The sequence below is a fragment of the Aquila chrysaetos genome, chromosome 20 (assembly GCF_900496995.4).
Source record: "Aquila chrysaetos chrysaetos chromosome 20, bAquChr1.4, whole genome shotgun sequence".
Taxonomy (NCBI): Eukaryota; Metazoa; Chordata; class Aves; order Accipitriformes; family Accipitridae; genus Aquila; species Aquila chrysaetos.
Window position 1 is genome coordinate 10,433,854 of NC_044023.1, and position 16,638 is coordinate 10,450,491.

Below are 16,638 nucleotides of genomic sequence, written 5' to 3' on the forward strand. Positions count from 1 at the left end.
CTTCACCATATACTAAGGTTATATGGATAATTCTACCACAAGTTTGTTGTATAATGTTAATGTCCTTGGTATTAAGTGTATCTACCTGTTGCTCACATTTTAGTAATAATTTAGTCAAGGAAAAAAATTAAGAACTTTTGTCTTCTGGCTCTGAGTAAAAATCACCACCAGTCAATTATTTACTCTTCCCTCTATTTCTAGGGGGGCTGAATATAAGACCTTAGGCAACATCAAAGCCTTTTACATGCATCGTAAGTGATGTTTAAATGCTAGGTAAGGTCTTGCTCAGGGCTTTTGCTCTGTGGAGACTTTTGACTTGATTGAATAATTTACACTGTCACTGCATACTTTTAATAGTATACATTCCTGATCTTGCTATGACTAACAGCAGTCACATTTTCATGAAAATAAAACAATTGAGAACACAGCAGAATGTAAATATGTTTCAAGAATCAGACTATGAAAAAAACAATAATAAATGCATGATGCAGTAACAAAGTGCAACATTGCACTTCATTAGGCTGAGAAAATGTTTGTTCAGGTCTAGTACTCACAAAACCCCACAATACCAAACAAAAGAATTTTTTAGCAAACTTCAAATATATTCCACATAAATCTAAATGAAATTTTCACCACTGTATTTACTGCACCTACCGAGTAATAGCTGAGTCACAGATAGTAAAGAATTCACATCGGCCACATTTTGCATTCATGATACCAGACATGCATCAGACCGCTATTCAGCTTCTCAAATCAAAAACCCAACTGAAATTCCACAGATTGCAAACATGATGCCCTTTTTAACAAACAAGATTGTGGTTTACAAAATAAGAAACTAACAAAAGTAAAAGTGATATTCTTGGTTGATATACAGGTTCAAACACATTTAAGAATATATGAAGCACAGCTAAAGTTGGGTTAAATATTTTTAGCTCCTTGTAATTCAGCACAGGCCCCACAATTTACACTAAGAGATAACCTGGCTCTTTATACCACTTCTATAACCTAATACATGGTACTTAAATATAAAAAGATATCAAAACCTATGACAGCATATATTATTCTCTGCCCACAGAAGAGTTAAATCTCACTATAACCATAACCACTGAAGTGTTCATCGATTTATCTTTCGGTAATAAACACTTCAATGTCAAGACAATTCAGTCCAAGTTTCTACTGCCACAATTAGCACTCTTATAAGCTGTCACATACTTACTCATAGCCAACAAAGTCTACAAGGTGATATTCTAATTTAAGATTTTCATTTCACATTTATCTTACTGATTGAAAATATTTATCAAGCATACATCCATGTATACAGTGGTGAGTATACAGTCAGTGTAAATACTCTAGAGGTTACAGAAATCTTTATTTCCAAGTGCAATGTAAATTGCATTAAACTAATCCTACGACGTGAAACAATTCTCTGCATCTCAGTGACACACTGAATAACTTGGCTTAGCAACAACAGAGGGACTTTGAGAGCATGTCTGCTCCTGCAGATGAGCATTTGGAATTGTGGATATTTATTTAACCTCAAATACCAAGGTAATTTTACAATGTCTGAAAAAAGGAACCTGTTTTATCTCCTAATTAGAACTCCTAAGCATCCTAGGATATTAAATAAAAAGATGTATTTAATTCCTGGAGAACAATCTCTGCTCTGACCTGACTAATTTAATGAAGAATTGCAGAAAGGCAGTGATTAAAAATATTAGCCAGTATGACTGAATGTATGTCAAAGAAATTGTAGATTACTGTACACAAAAAAAATAGACAAGAATTTGGGGGGGTCGGGGAGAGTGGGACAGACATGACCAAAAGCAAATCAAAGACTAGTAGACAAGTAAATTCTTATATTTTCCACCACTATCCCCAAGGTCAATTACACATTTGTAACAACAATACCATTTATTCATGATACTCTAATACTTGATAACATAAATTGTACTCTCTCACTATTTTAGTCAACATTACCAAGAATTGCCATGAAGCATTACAAAAAAATGCCATGCAGAAAACAAAATTATATTGCTCGATACCACAAGCAGCATAAAAAACAGTAAAAATATCAAACAAAGGAATAGTATGTGACAATTCCCCACCCCTCATTAGATTTGGGAGTCTGGAGGGAAGCTCACAAGTCTTCCTCATCCAGCCCTTTCATCCAAAGATTTTTGTTTCTAGCTTTGAGGATATTCCAGGAATAGTAGAACAGTGGGAGTCATTTAAAAAGAAACTACTTTCCAGTTACTATGATGCTGTTAATTTAACCCCACATAAAAAAAAAAGTCTACATGATTTCCTGACATGCATCCAGCAGGAAATATAACATTCATTTGCTAATATTTAATTCTTTACCTTTTCAAGAGTATTTCTCAGACTACAAAAAACAACGTAAGTTCACTTTTTGTCCATATGAGTGCCGTGCTTCCTGTCATGAGTTTATTTGGTTGTTTTCTACATGGTAAATAATGTAACAAAACACTAGCTAAACCCCAGTGAACAACAGCAAGTAAAAATCAACAGGCTCTCAATAAAAGGCTCTCATTAACACAGCTGAAATAGTCTCAATGCTTTCTCAATACCCTGTTCCCTTAATGAAAACACCAAAGGAGGTGCTAAAAATTGCACAGTCAGTGGCAGTTTTCACAAAAAAAACCCCTGTCCTAAAGTGTAAGCATTTGTCCACAACTACCATTGAACTGCGTAGGTTTTTTTTCTCCAGTGCAAATTTTTTTTTTTTTTTAATAAAAAGTAGAAACTGTTTGACTTTGTAATGTCTCCAACGGTGTGAATCTCAGGATACCACAAGCCTGCACAGGACTGAAGGGTACTAGTAATAGCATCGCACAAGCATAGAAACAGCACTGGGAGATTAAGACATTTGCCATATGTGAAAGATTCCATGAGTACAACTGGTGCACTGCTGAAGTGAACAGGAGTTTTTCCCTTGCCCATCCCCCATGACACCCTGTTCCATGGTCATCTGCTAAAAATTCAAAACTAAAATAAGAAATTATTTCCATTTTTCCTTCTCTGTTGTTAAAAAATGCAAAATTAATGCAAACATTTATAGCAAGTAATTCTTTGACTTAATTTTAAAACTACATCTCCCAATATTGCTGTCTACTGACCTCTTAGAAAAGTAGAAGTAAAGCTTACCAAACTTTATCTTCTTCCATTCCTCCTCTGGCACACTGATTTATTACAGCAGGGCTACTCATGGTAAGTGCTGAGCTGTCAGAATTCATTTTTTTTCTACAAAGGAACAACATTAAAAAACATGAAAAATTTAACATAAGTGAAGAATGTGTTTACTAATTCACCTGAAAACCAAAACTTTCAGACAAGAACCTTTAAGACCAAATACAGTATGTTTTGCTCACTTAAGTAAATGTCCTAAATCAATGGGATTAATTGGATGAATACATTGAGAAGGATTTGGCAGTTTCGTGGACTTGCTAGTTATGCCAAACTCAACACTGATTGTCTTTTGTTTACTTTTCTGAATACATGCCAAAAGAGTTGATGTCAGCAAGCCTGTATCCAGGGCTATGCATAGTGTCAGTTATGTTAATTCAGACCAGCAGTCACAGCTAGTGTTGCCATGGAATGATCCCCACAACACTGGGGAGAAAATTTCTATTTCTCATATGTAAAGATTTACAGAAGCTTTTTAGCATATTTTAATAACTTAAGATCCATATTTTAATAACTTAAGATCATACTTTACTGATTTGCAGAAAATAACAATTCATTCATGGCTGAAGTCACCCTCAAAAACAGCACAGACATATTCCAAGTGCTGGCTATTGCCATTGCAATTCTAAAGTTACACTTCCTAAAGGTCTATATGGCCAAAGGTGCTTCACATAAATGACCTGCATGGTAAGAACAAATGAAGTCTCTATGTAAGGCAAGTTTATTTTTTGATAACAGGATCCACAATGTTAACATGGAACTTCTTACACCTATAGCTTTTTTTTTTTCCCCCCTTCTTTTAAAAGAGAGGAAAAAAAATATTTTTAGCCATCAAAGTCATCTTACTTGACTTGATTTGACACCTGGTTTCTATTTTGATCAGCACAAAGATCTAACTGATTAACAGAGAACAGGTTCAACTGTATGGTAATTAATATCTACTAGAACATAACCAGAAAATAGACTGTGCTTCTCAAGAAGCTTTTTGCAAGAAGGTATAAAGAACCATTACAAAGCTGGTTTAACCTGTGTGAAACCTGGGTCAAAATCTTGACATGACAGTCATGGACAGCATGAAAAGTTGAGTACAATGCATGTGTCCCATCAATGGCAGGCAGATTAGGCCAATTTTCACAAAACGAGTACTTTGAAGAGAACACCAGTCTTTGTATCAAAATTCTCTCCATGCAGGAGTAGATAAACAGCCCTAGCAAGAATGTTCATCTGACAGAAGTCCCAAAACCAGCAACCAAAATTTGGTGCTGACTGGACTTCTTTTTGCCTGCCCTTTGCTGTGAAGAGCACACAGCACTGCCATTCCAGAGAAAACAGAATGGACTTACAAGAACAGGTCCTTAATTTTGCAGGTTTTTTTACATCCCTCATAACAGAAGGGGATAAAAATTCTGCACAGTCTGTTTCTGAGCAAATTTATTTCTTGAAATCTTGTTTTCAAGATCCAGAAAACTATTCTGAAAGGGGGAACAAAAGCGTCACCTCTGTGAGGGCAGGAACAGAGACTGCTACCCAGATCACCTCTTTTTGGATCTGTGCCTGACCTCAAATTTACTCCTGATTCTGAAGTTGGATCACTTAAAAAAAAAAAAATCAAAAGTGTAAAAAAAAAAAAAGAAAAAGAACCACCAACAAACCACCACCACAACCAAACCAACAACAACAAACAAACAAAACCACCAAACTCACACCAAAAACTAGTAATTCTAGAAGTGGCTCAGCAGCAGGTGTTGAAAGTTAAATTATTACTTGCTTCTAGTCTATAATAGCACAGGAAGAGAGGAGTTGTTCCTAAATATGTTTTGAAGCAACAATGTAAGAGTCCATACTCAAAACATCTTCTGCAAAGTTCCCCTCTTTCAGGAAGCAATTTCCTGACAGGGCAAATTAAAACTTTTCTTTTGGCAATGAATTTCTACCCTACATTGGGAAAGCCCAGACGCTTCAATGATCATGCAAGTTATGCCAATAAGAGTTTTACCTCCTCTTACAGTCACTCGTACAAGTAAGATCAAAGGTTCAAGGGAAGGTTAAGCAGTCCATTAATTCTCAAAGTTGGAAGCTGAAAGATTCAAATTACAAAACCACAAGGTTGCCATTCCAGGAAAGAAAAAAAAAAAAAAAATCCAACTTCTACTGTTCACTTGTGAACTAGTAGTAGAGTAGTACAAGTGTTCAATGTATGACTAAAAAAAAAAAAAAAAAAAAAAAAAAGTTTTCAGCACTCCCCTCCCCACTCTGGGAAATATCTAAGCAAACACTCCATACATATCTCTGCATTGAGACTTCCACACTGAAACTAGAGTAAAAGCAGAGGACAGAAGAAGTGATAAAAGTTACTGCATTACAAACTTTTCTGTGAACAATTGACAATAAAGGTTGAAATATATCTAACAGAAAATAAATGAAATATGGCATAAACCCAAATTATGTTCTCACATGTTCTGCAAAGAAAACTACCTAAAGTAATACAGAGAGGAATACATCTTGTCAAACTTCTCAACTCCCTCACATTCCCAGTCTAATATCTGAAAATGTCAGTAACACATTGTACTCCTTCCCCTCAACAACCTTAGGATCTTACAAAAATCCACTTCTGGTGTTTTCTATAACATAAAAGGCGGACATCAAGAGGTCAGCATTTATTCATTCTGACAGCAAGGTCTCATCCACCACATCTTCAGAAAGATATCTATATGCTGGATAAGACAGCAGGCTTTTTGGATACCAGGAGTCATACTCTTTCAAGACACACAGTCGTGCTCTTCCAGCCTCCAACTGCTACGTTTCCAATAATATGAGAGATCTGCCAAGTCACTCACTAACTAAACAAATGCACTCTTCACTTGGACATGCGGAGGAGAGAAGCGTAACAGCCAGCTGATATAATGGAGGACAAGCATCCTTCCTCAGCTACCACTGACAAAAGGGGACAGGAAACACCACCATGCCTGCCCAGCCCTCTCCTGTCCTCTGCACTGCAGCAGCCAAGAGCACACTTCCTCCAGATACGAGCAAGTACTGCAAAGCATCCCTCTAACTTTACACCCATGCCAAAGAATGAACAATGCTCCAGCAATACCCATCATGTAATCCCTGTCTGCTGTAGCATAAACTCCTAGCATCTTAAACAACTTTTTGTCTGTATCAGCCAGTTTCTTTCAAATCATACTCCTCCTTCCTTACTGTCTTTTGAGATGGAGAAGATTGTTAAAATTTTGAGACCAAGCGTCTATTCAGTGTTGCCATCGAGCAGCACTTCTCATCCACACTTCAGAAGTCAGACAGCAATGAGTCAGACAAGCTTCTGGAAAATCATCAGGGATACTCTTTTGTCATCCTGTTCCTGACAACAGGTCTACGCAGGTCCTAGTTCACTCTTTACCAGGAGCAAGAAGTAATTATACAGCTGATCCCCACATCACTGACAAGTTTTATGGCCTTGTCAAAATACCATAAGTTTTTTAGTTTCTAAATGACAAATGGAAAATTGGTATCCATCTACACTTTCCACAGCCATGGATACCAAATATTACCACTACTTCTCTTACTTGAAAGTCATTTCAATGAAAAATTCTGAGCCTGTAGATTCTATCCCAACTCATTTTTGTGCCACAGACTGCTCTTAGACTCTTTCTTCAGAATAAATAACTTCTAAAAATAAAACCTTTTCTATTTTAAGATGTAGAAGGGGATATCTTTTTTCAAGCATTAAGAATATTTTGTGAAAGTATTTCTAGTGAACATGAACTGCTTCAGTAGGTCTAAAATGAAACTGAATTGTTCTGTTGTGGAAAGAAAAGCTAAGTTATTGTAAGGCTTATACTCTCCAAAAATATTGTTTATATTCAAAGTGAACCACAAAAAAATAAAGCTAAAACTGGCAAAGTAAAATTTTGTTTGGAATATACTGGTTTAGGATTTATTCAACCAGAATACTACCACTATCCCCAGAAATCAGCCTCCAGTAATAATAACTTAGAAAATTAAATGCGATTCAAGAAGCAAAGGAGCAATGTTCAGAAAAAATATGCTACTCACAGGTGCCTCTTTCTATATCACCATCCAGCTCTTGTTTGGACTTGAACTTTATGGCATAGGCACTATACATGATGAAACTTGATGGAGGAAAATAAATCTATCATCTTCCCTCTTAACAACTTAAAGCCAGATGCCAAGGCAAGTGAATGAATATTAAGAGACTCTGCTTCAAACATATTCTGTCCCTCATCCTCTGTTTGTACACTGAACCTTGAGTGTTCCAGATAAGGAACATGCACTTAAATTAGGTGTTCTCCTAGAGATCGTGCTGTGCTGTAATAGGAGGAAGTGGGTAAAAGCCAATTCGAGAACAAAAACATAGGAAAACAATGTCAAAGACTTTATTTATAGCAGCTATGTTTAACACTACTGTCACTATCTTATTGAGGGAACAGCCTTGAAGAAACATCCTTGCTGGTTTTGAAGAGACATCAGAAATTTAGCATACTTAGTCTTCTATGACTGAGTATAGATTGTTTGATACTAGAGTACCCAGAAGGAAGCGAGCACCCCAAAATTCTCTTAAGAGAAAACTTAAGAGAAATTAATTTTTATGCTTCCATTAAAATAATTAACTTCAATCATCTGATGCATTATCAGTCCATATGCCTTAGTGTAGATTCTTACACCCCATAATGGCAGAGAAAAGCCTAGTAGTGGTAAGCCACCGGCTCAAGAACTGAACAGCGTGTAATGTTTAAGTGTATTTTATTCATTTATATTTAGCTTTAATTCTGGAAGTTCTGTAATTGCCCTTAAATAGACAAAAATAAAGGTGGGGGGGAAATGATCTAGTATTGCACAGCACTCAAGCCTCCGAACACCTGCACAGAACAGCATTATAGGATCATTTGAACTGAAAGAATGAGAAGCTTCAAGAAAAGTGTTGAAGCCACAACACCCCATGGGCTCAAACCAGCCTGTGATTTACATCTAGCAGAATAGGGAAAGTATTAGCTGATCATGACTCTCTACACAAAGCCCATTTTCTTTCTCTGGTTCCCCCCTGCCCCTTGTGTTACAAAGTGTAGATACACTTTGATCCTCAGGCTAAAAATCTTTTTTTGCCTTGGCCTCCACTCCCTATTTGGTACCTCTAGACAAGTAAGATATTCACAGTAGCAGTAGTTAAAAAACAACGTCTCATTCAACAGCTGTTCACTACAGTTGAAGTAAAAATAACCAATATCTTCTGAAAAAACATGTTCCCACAGCTCCTTACCTTCACCAAAATGCTTTGCATTGTTGAAATATCTTGTTATATTTCGTTGATAAGAGAACTGCAAAAAAAGCTTTACTGATGCCCAAGACCCCTTAATGCAGAAACTATTATTCCTTCTAATGAAAAAGAAGGCAGTATCATCACTATAGTAATGTGCATCTACTACAAAGAAAAAAAAATTAGGAGCATTATACACCGTCATTCTCTCAAGAAGTCTTTACGCTCACAAAACCTGAACGCTAGATTACTAATTAGCAAGCACGATTGTAACACCTTTAAAATTAAAGAGCCGATTTCCTTACTAGCTGCACAAAAGTCTGTAATTTCTAGTGAACAAACATATTTACTTCTGTATTGTTTTCTGAAAAGTCACATTTCCACACACAAAGTTAGCAAGCCCATAGCATCTCACATCTGATAGCACTCAGCTCCTAACCAGCAACGGTTTTAGGCAAACAGCTTGTTGAACGGCAGATTTAAACTTTAAAACAAACTTCATTATTTAACTGCATACAACAAATACCAAAAACAATCTTTTATCCAAATTGTTTTTCTGAGGTTTTCAGATACTGCAGTTGCCAAACCTCTTTATACCACTAAAGCATACTTCAGTAAAAACAGAGTGAAAACTCAAGAAGCTCTTGAACAATATTTCTCCTGACTACAACTCCAAGTAGCAGGCATTGCTGAGAAACTTCACATTGCATAATCACTTCAGTCCAAGCCTAGCATACCATAAACTTTGTTTCACACACACTATGGTTATTTCAAGTAAGTTCTGACCTCAGTGAACCCATATGGCATACCATTACTTACCCTCCTGAAGTCTTTAAAAATGCACCTGATGCACTGAAGAATGAGGTTTTGGAAGACCTTTTAAAATACATATTTTTGAAAGGGTTTTTATTCCTGTCCTTGAGGCATCTCATTAAAAATAGTTACCTTCTGTCCTCTTAAGAAGTAGAGGTAAGTTTTATATAGGCACTTTACACAAGTGTATATATCAAGATATCTGAAGGAAGTAGTTCAGAGAACCACAGGCACTGCACACAACTTTTTACTCCATATTTGGTGATTCCATCAGAACTCTCCCAGATGATAGAGAAGAAGCTTTAAAATAATGTAATGATTCTGTCTCACAGCAAATATCGTTTGGCTCCCTCTCCCATACACATACACTTGCTATAGACAGCCGATCCAGCCATATATAAAAGACAATGTTTATTTTTGAAATAGCATGAATGTTATATTTAATGTCAGCACAAAGTAGATTAAAAGGTAAAAGACAACAGTTAAATAAATACAAGTTTGTACCAGGCCAGAGCACTGACATGGAATACTGTTCCATGCTGGAGAAATACAGCCTATTATGAGACACTGTTCTCAATAGGACTAGGCCTTTAGTTTACCAAGACTTGGCTCTTTTCCCTAAAAAATTACCAAAAGAAAAGGAAGACAACCAATTACATTACAATTCATCTTGCATCACCTTCATGAAAGCACATGGAGAAGTTTACCAGCATCAAAGAGAGGATGTGGTTACAACTCGGACATCTTTCTGAACTGTTTAAATATGTTTATATAGTAAGACATCAGCATCCTGGAAACCACAAGCAGGTACATGGACATGTATTATTCCCAAAATACAAACACAGATTTTCCTGAGCTGGTTATTGCTGTGAAAAATGAGTTATGAAAGAATTCAGACTGCTGGTTTAGTCTATCCTGAGTATCAGCATATTATATAATATTGTATATGACTGCAATAAAGAATAGAAGCGCAAGGACTCATCAACACTGTCCAATCTGCAAAGTTATCAGGAGCTTTGAGTCTTTTAGTGGTTCCAACTCAAACTTTAGCAGTGTAGGAGGGAATAGGGAATGTTTATGAGCTTTTAGGGATGGTAGTTGATTGCCATATCAATTTAAAAAAAAAGTAACCTAATGTTTCAGTACTCTGTGTCTTAGTAATGACACACAACTAAATCCCTCTTATCTGATCAGGAAAAAAATCTAACATTATGAAACACTAGCAAAGACTTGAACAGAACATTTCAAACAGAAGGTTTAAAATACAGAAGGTGCACGCACAAAATTAAATATATTGTTTAAGCAGAATACAGAGAACACTAAGTACTATATTCTGTTCAATGTAAATAGATATCAAGGAATTTTTTGTCACTGATGTTATAATTACATATGTCATTCTCAGACAAATCTGTTTCTCTCTGGACTAAAAGATCCAGGTGTTCCTATTTCAAGTATCTGGCTTCAGCACCACACAGTAAACAACGCAATCTATCCATTTTATGGATCAGCATGCAATGAGAATTCTTCAGCACTAGCGATTTCTCTACCCTTTTCCCCCTCTCCAAGTTTTTATTTCTTTTCAACAAACAAGCAAACAAAACACAACAGTAATAATCTAGCTCCGTGTTAGATTTTAGTCAGTTTGACAAGCAAAAAGGGGCAAAAACTTTTTCATAAACTATGATTTCAAATGCAAATACAACTACTTTTAAGCTAAACATACTGTATTGTGTTTTGCAGCTGACATTATGCAGCAAAACAATGTTGAGAGGTTCTTTCCAAAGATTATGAGTATTTATGTTCCCAATTTAGTGACTCATACAGCTAGCAATTTCTGAGATTAATTTAACTCTATCCTCCTCAAACTTCTGAATTTGAAAGCAAGCACGAAGTTGTTACTCAAAAGTTGTAACAATGACAAACACAAAGATTCCGTGATTTTTTTTAAGCTAGATTTTATCTAGGGGAAAACTATTTCCAGAAATAACTATGCTATTTCTGTAAAGAATATTAGAAGGGCTATACAAAGCTAAACCAATTTAAGGAACAATTTATTAAACAAAAAAGAGGAATTTTCTGAAACTAGCAGTTAAGTCTTTTTCATGCTAATGACAGACTCGGGAAAAAAAAGAAAAAAAAAAGAGATGCAGCATGCATGCCCAGCGTAAAATTAATGCAACCGCTGCCACATTTTTTCATATTCTTCTCTTCCTTTCAACATATTCCTGCCTCCCTCATGACAAAGGGGTTTATCCTCAACAAAAATACATTAAGAATAAATGAAAACCAAGAGAAATACCACCACAGTTGAGACAAACACAACCCATTTCCCCTTCATCAGAATCATCACTGCCAGGGAACTGTAGCAGGTTCAAAATTTTATCTGCCTGGAAGGGCATCACATTTCCTCCTTAACATTAAAATTATGATCCTTTCAACCTACTATCTTAATAACCATGATTATTTCATTCAGGATTGCTGCACAGTTTAATAAGTCACTGAAGTTCATCTAGTTGGTTTGCATTTATTTTTCTTGGTTATTTAATAGATTTGAATGGCAGACAAAAAGGTGTATTGTCCTAAAATTATCTTCTTTCCAGCAATTGCAGCTGAAAAGCTCTAAAGACTAAGCACAGTCAGAACCCAAACCTACATGGGAAAGTTTGCAAGATCACCCCTCCACACAGTAATTGACTTGCTTGAGAGAATTTTTTCTAGGATACTAATTACTTATCTGTGGAGCATCAACAAATGCCAATTCTGACAGCATCTGTTTCTGTAGGCAAAGTATTTTAAGGCTCGTACTCACATAAGAACCTCACTATCTACAGAGGGATACCATGTTTGGGATACACTCATCATAGCCTGTGTCAATACAAACGTGGTGGCTTTAAGCACTGTGCTGCAATTCATACATGCCTCTAACCTCTCCCAACAACCAGCTATCTGGATGCATCAGTTAAGGCCGTATACAAGCAGAAGCAGTCAGCCAACCCCAAAACATGTGCTGTCCAAATAGCTGGTTGTTGTCTTCAAGACAAAAGTGATGGTACAGACAGAACCTTATGAGGGAACACTAGCTGGACACACTGTAATATTTAAAACAAAATCAGTAGGATTCCTGATACAGTACAGACAGCATAATGGACGTACTCTTCTCCTAGTTATATTCCCAAAAATTTATTGGAAAAATGCTGAAGTGTTTAAAATAAACTAATGAAAGCTGTACTTCTATTTAACAACTAAAATGTTTGAGAAATGATACCAACAGAGCAGCTGTTCTTGCTCTACAGAAACCACTCAAGTCCAGATAACTCCTGCCAACTTTCCAAGTTTATGCAAGCTTCAGTGGCATAAAAGCCAGTAAACCTTTTTGAATACAAGTTGTACCACACATTGATTACACCTGCAGAGTTATGAGGGGAACTGCATGACTGTCAGGGTAATTAATCCTATACAGAGAGGAAAAAAATCAGTAGCAGTACAGGGCACCTTTCTAGTCACATAATGTTATCATTTCTGTTTGTATATATAATGATTTAACATGAAAAGCAAAAAAACCGCTCTTTTATTGTAAAGAACATAAAGCTCCTACTTCTTGTTCCGTTGAAACAATTTTTTGGGAGGGGATTACTGGATTTCACTACTGGCCATGCCTTCAAGTACCACCTTCAGCAGTGGTCTGTATCAGACACATATTACTTTGAAGTAACTCATATACCTATGGCAGCACACTTACTCAGATTTGAAATCCTTAGACTACTCATCAGGCATGTGATTAGGAAGAAGTAAATAAATATGCATGTATATATGCCCTTGTGTTTAGATATTAACAGCCTGATCCATTAGCATGCTAACCATTTCAGCTGGATTCTGTACAGCGTCAAGCACCTGCAAGTTAATAATTGTTTACATTTCCATAATTGACAGCATATCACTTCATGTTCAACCCTGGTTGACACTAGATGGGAAAACATTTTTTGTTTGGTTTTACATCCTCTATGTTACATTTGGGGATGGAGACCACAAGTTACATGCTGTATAACTATTTACTTCAGAACAGTTACTTTGCAGCTATTGTAGTCAAAAGCAAAGCACGAGATGTTTGCTAAACACAGATTACTGGAGTGCATTTACAGAGTCCTGTATTTTTCAGTTATTTACCTACTACACCACAGTAGTTCTACATGCTCTTAAGAGACCTGTGCAAGACCATAGCTATTTGTTTATTCCAGATTTCACATGACTCGGACAATTGAAATCTGCAACACACCCTCACAAGTTGAGAGGCACAATTTGGTAAAACAAAAAAAAATCAAAGGGACTTTTATAGGACCTAGAAAATATTAGGTACATGGAGATAACATTTTTTCCAGCCAATAAGTATAGATGCAAACATGAAAATTTCAAGACTTTTCTTTGTCCAGCAAGTTCAAGTATTTTCACCTGTTTCCACCTTTTATTCCAGTGTAGTGCTGCTCTGCTCAGGCTCTTTCAAAGTCACAGATCAGAAAGTACTAGATTTACCTATTTATCTATAAGTACTAGAATTTATCTGTAAATCCTATGTGACCTTGCAATGCTTATATCCCCAAGATTTAATAAACAAATAACAGGAAAGGACTGATTAAATTAAACGTTAAGAGACTAAGTTAAACAAAATAAATCAATAATATGATTTATAGCACCCCAAGTCTTTTAGTTTTCCACTAAACATATAATTTGCCAGTTTCCCTACATATTACAGAGGAAGAAAATGGCAACTCTAACAAATTACTTTTCAAAATGCACACACTTAACCAAGTATATGGCGTCTGCAATATAATACACACACACAAAGCACTCCAAAAAAGATTCTAAATGCATTTATTACAGCATTTGTAGCAGTGGGCAGATGCTTTCACAAAAACACCCCGAAAAATTATGTTTCGTCAAAAGAGATTGTTCAAAAACCCAAAATACTGAAAAATAAAACTCTGCCATAAACAGAACTTAAGAGGTCAGGTTAATTTTCTTTAGCACCTAAAGCAAAAGATTTAACATGGGAAAACTAGCTCCTGAGTCAATATTAAGACACTACATATAAACTCCTGAGCAGAATCAGGTATCACCCCCTTCAATTCATGAACAGCAAAACAAAACAGATTTTTGTTTAAGGACATGTGGTCTCACCGGCCACTTGCTGGAAGCAACTCCACATAATACACCTCCAAATCATGCACACAAAGCACTCCCACAACTTGGAATCACGCCAGAACAACTGCTACACAAAAGCAGTCCCGAGAAGAAGTGCACTATTCAAAACAGAGCGGAGGTCTGAGAAAATGTGCAGGGAATGATACTGAATGTTACAGTGTCTTCACAGGTCACAAGGCCTTGTCACATTGCTAACTGATACGCGCAATTCTCATGGAAAATTAAATGGGATTTCTGTTTAAAACAATGTGGGGGGGGTCACTAGAACTAGGTAATAAATATTTACTGAGAACAGGTAGCAAGTCATGTATAAAAATTCCAAATAAAAGGGCTAAATCCACTAAATGACAAGCCAAAGATATTCCTGTGCATTCCCTTATTTCATGTACACTGGGGCAGCTCCATTCCACATACTCCCTTACCTACATTTTGCAAAACCTGTTATTCTGCAATAAATATTTTAATCCCATTTGTTTCCAAATCCCATGGCTTCTATTCTTAATTCAGATTCTGTACAGATAACAGCATCCGCTATCTGTGATAACAGATGTATAACAGCTGTGTTGCACTCACCAGACCTCTGTAGATGCTACAGAATTTGATAATTAGCCAAATTAATTCTATGACAAGTGTTTGAGGATGAAGGAATTTTCTCTGCCCTCTCACTATGAAAACATAGCACACAAGGTACTAAAGAATAACATTTAACTATAAATTATATTAATATATGTATGCACACACAGAAAAGATATACATGAACGTTTATAGATTCACAAGATTTAAGAAATATATATATATATATAAAAGATATCAAGTACCAAAATTGGATTTCTTGCATTAATGTAAGTGGTTCCTCAGTCAATCACAAATTCTGGTCACTGCCAACCACATCACTAAGATAACTGGCAAAACACTGGCACTGCAACACGACCCCAGCGCCAGCCCCGAACAACCTTACCGTGTTTTCACCTCCACGGGCCTTCACCAGTATTAACTATTTAAATAATTCAGGCAACGATCCGTGCCATGCTAATTAGCATTGTCTCTCTTTTACAGCATATTCAGTCTGCTGTAACTGACTTCGCAAGTGTAAGTAATTACGCTGAGTGTTTGCTTTTTCCACTTTCCTTTCGTCTACAAATCTCCACCACCTCCTCCCCCAAGGTGGAGGCTGTGCCGAGCGGAGGGAAGGGCTGAAAACCGGAGACCGGCGGAGCCGCTCTCTTACTCGCCAAGCCAAACAAGCAGCTGGGGGAACAACTTATTTATAATAACAACTGCGGTTTTCAAAAGAGGCAACAGGCACCTGGGACTTCGGCCCTTCCTTCGCGGGGTTCTCCTTCTAAACTGACACTCGTGTGAGATTCGTCCCTAAATAAGTGTTAAAAGTCCTTTAGAAAATAAATGAGCGAAACCAAAAGGGCTGTTGAGCCCTCAGAGGAAGCGGGTCAAGCGCCCGCCGCCTCCAACCGTCGCCTCGCCGGTGGCGCCCCCCGCCGCCTCAGGGCCCCTCACAGGGCTGCCGGGCACGAGCGGAGCCCGGGGGGCCCTGAGGCGGCGGGCCCCTCCCTCCCGCCCGCCTCCCTCCGACTCCCGTTAGACCGACCTCGGCGGCGCAAAGCTACGACGGTGGGGAACCCCGTGCCTCCCCCTCCCCGGGGCATCGCCAGAGCGGGGCAAGGAGGGCGGCGATGGCGTGAGAAGATGGAGGAGGAGGAGGGTGCGGCCCCCCCCACCCACCAGGGGCTGGCGGGAGCCCTTTCCCGAACCGCCGGGGCAGCCCCGCGACCACTCCGTGTGGAGTCCGTGAGGGGCGGCGGGTCCCCCCGGAGGCACAATGCAACCTTTGTGGACAGCCCCGTCGCGGCCGCCTCTCTCCGTGCCCGCCAAGCCTGGCCGCCTCCAGGTTGCCCCGCGGGGAGCCGAGCCCCTCCAGCTCTGACAGGCAGCCGCCTCCCTTCCCGGCCCCGAGCTGAGCCCCGACGCAAGCGACAGCACCACACCTTGCACCCTCCTGCTCCTCCTCGGCTCCCGGCATGCGGCTCGCAGAGCTGCCGCCCCGGCGAGGACCCGGCGGCAGCCGGCGGCGGGGGGCTGGAAAGGGCGGCGGGGGCTGGGCAGGGGGAGCCGTTAGCGGGCGGGACGCGGGG

General features: G+C 38.3%; 1 protein-coding gene across 1 annotated transcript in view; it reads right to left on the minus strand.

The window, feature by feature from the left end:
- ARHGEF3 (Rho guanine nucleotide exchange factor 3) overlaps positions 1–16,638 on the minus strand; it is a 142,089-nt gene extending 125,451 nt beyond the window's left edge. The window contains exons 1-2 of the mRNA XM_029996233.2: positions 16,492–16,638; positions 3,166–3,261 (exon numbers count right to left, since the gene is read on the minus strand). Coding sequence (XP_029852093.1) covers positions 3,166–3,261; positions 16,492–16,526 — 131 coding nt within the window. The 5' untranslated portion in view covers positions 16,527–16,638. The remainder of the gene's footprint in view (positions 1–3,165; positions 3,262–16,491) is intronic.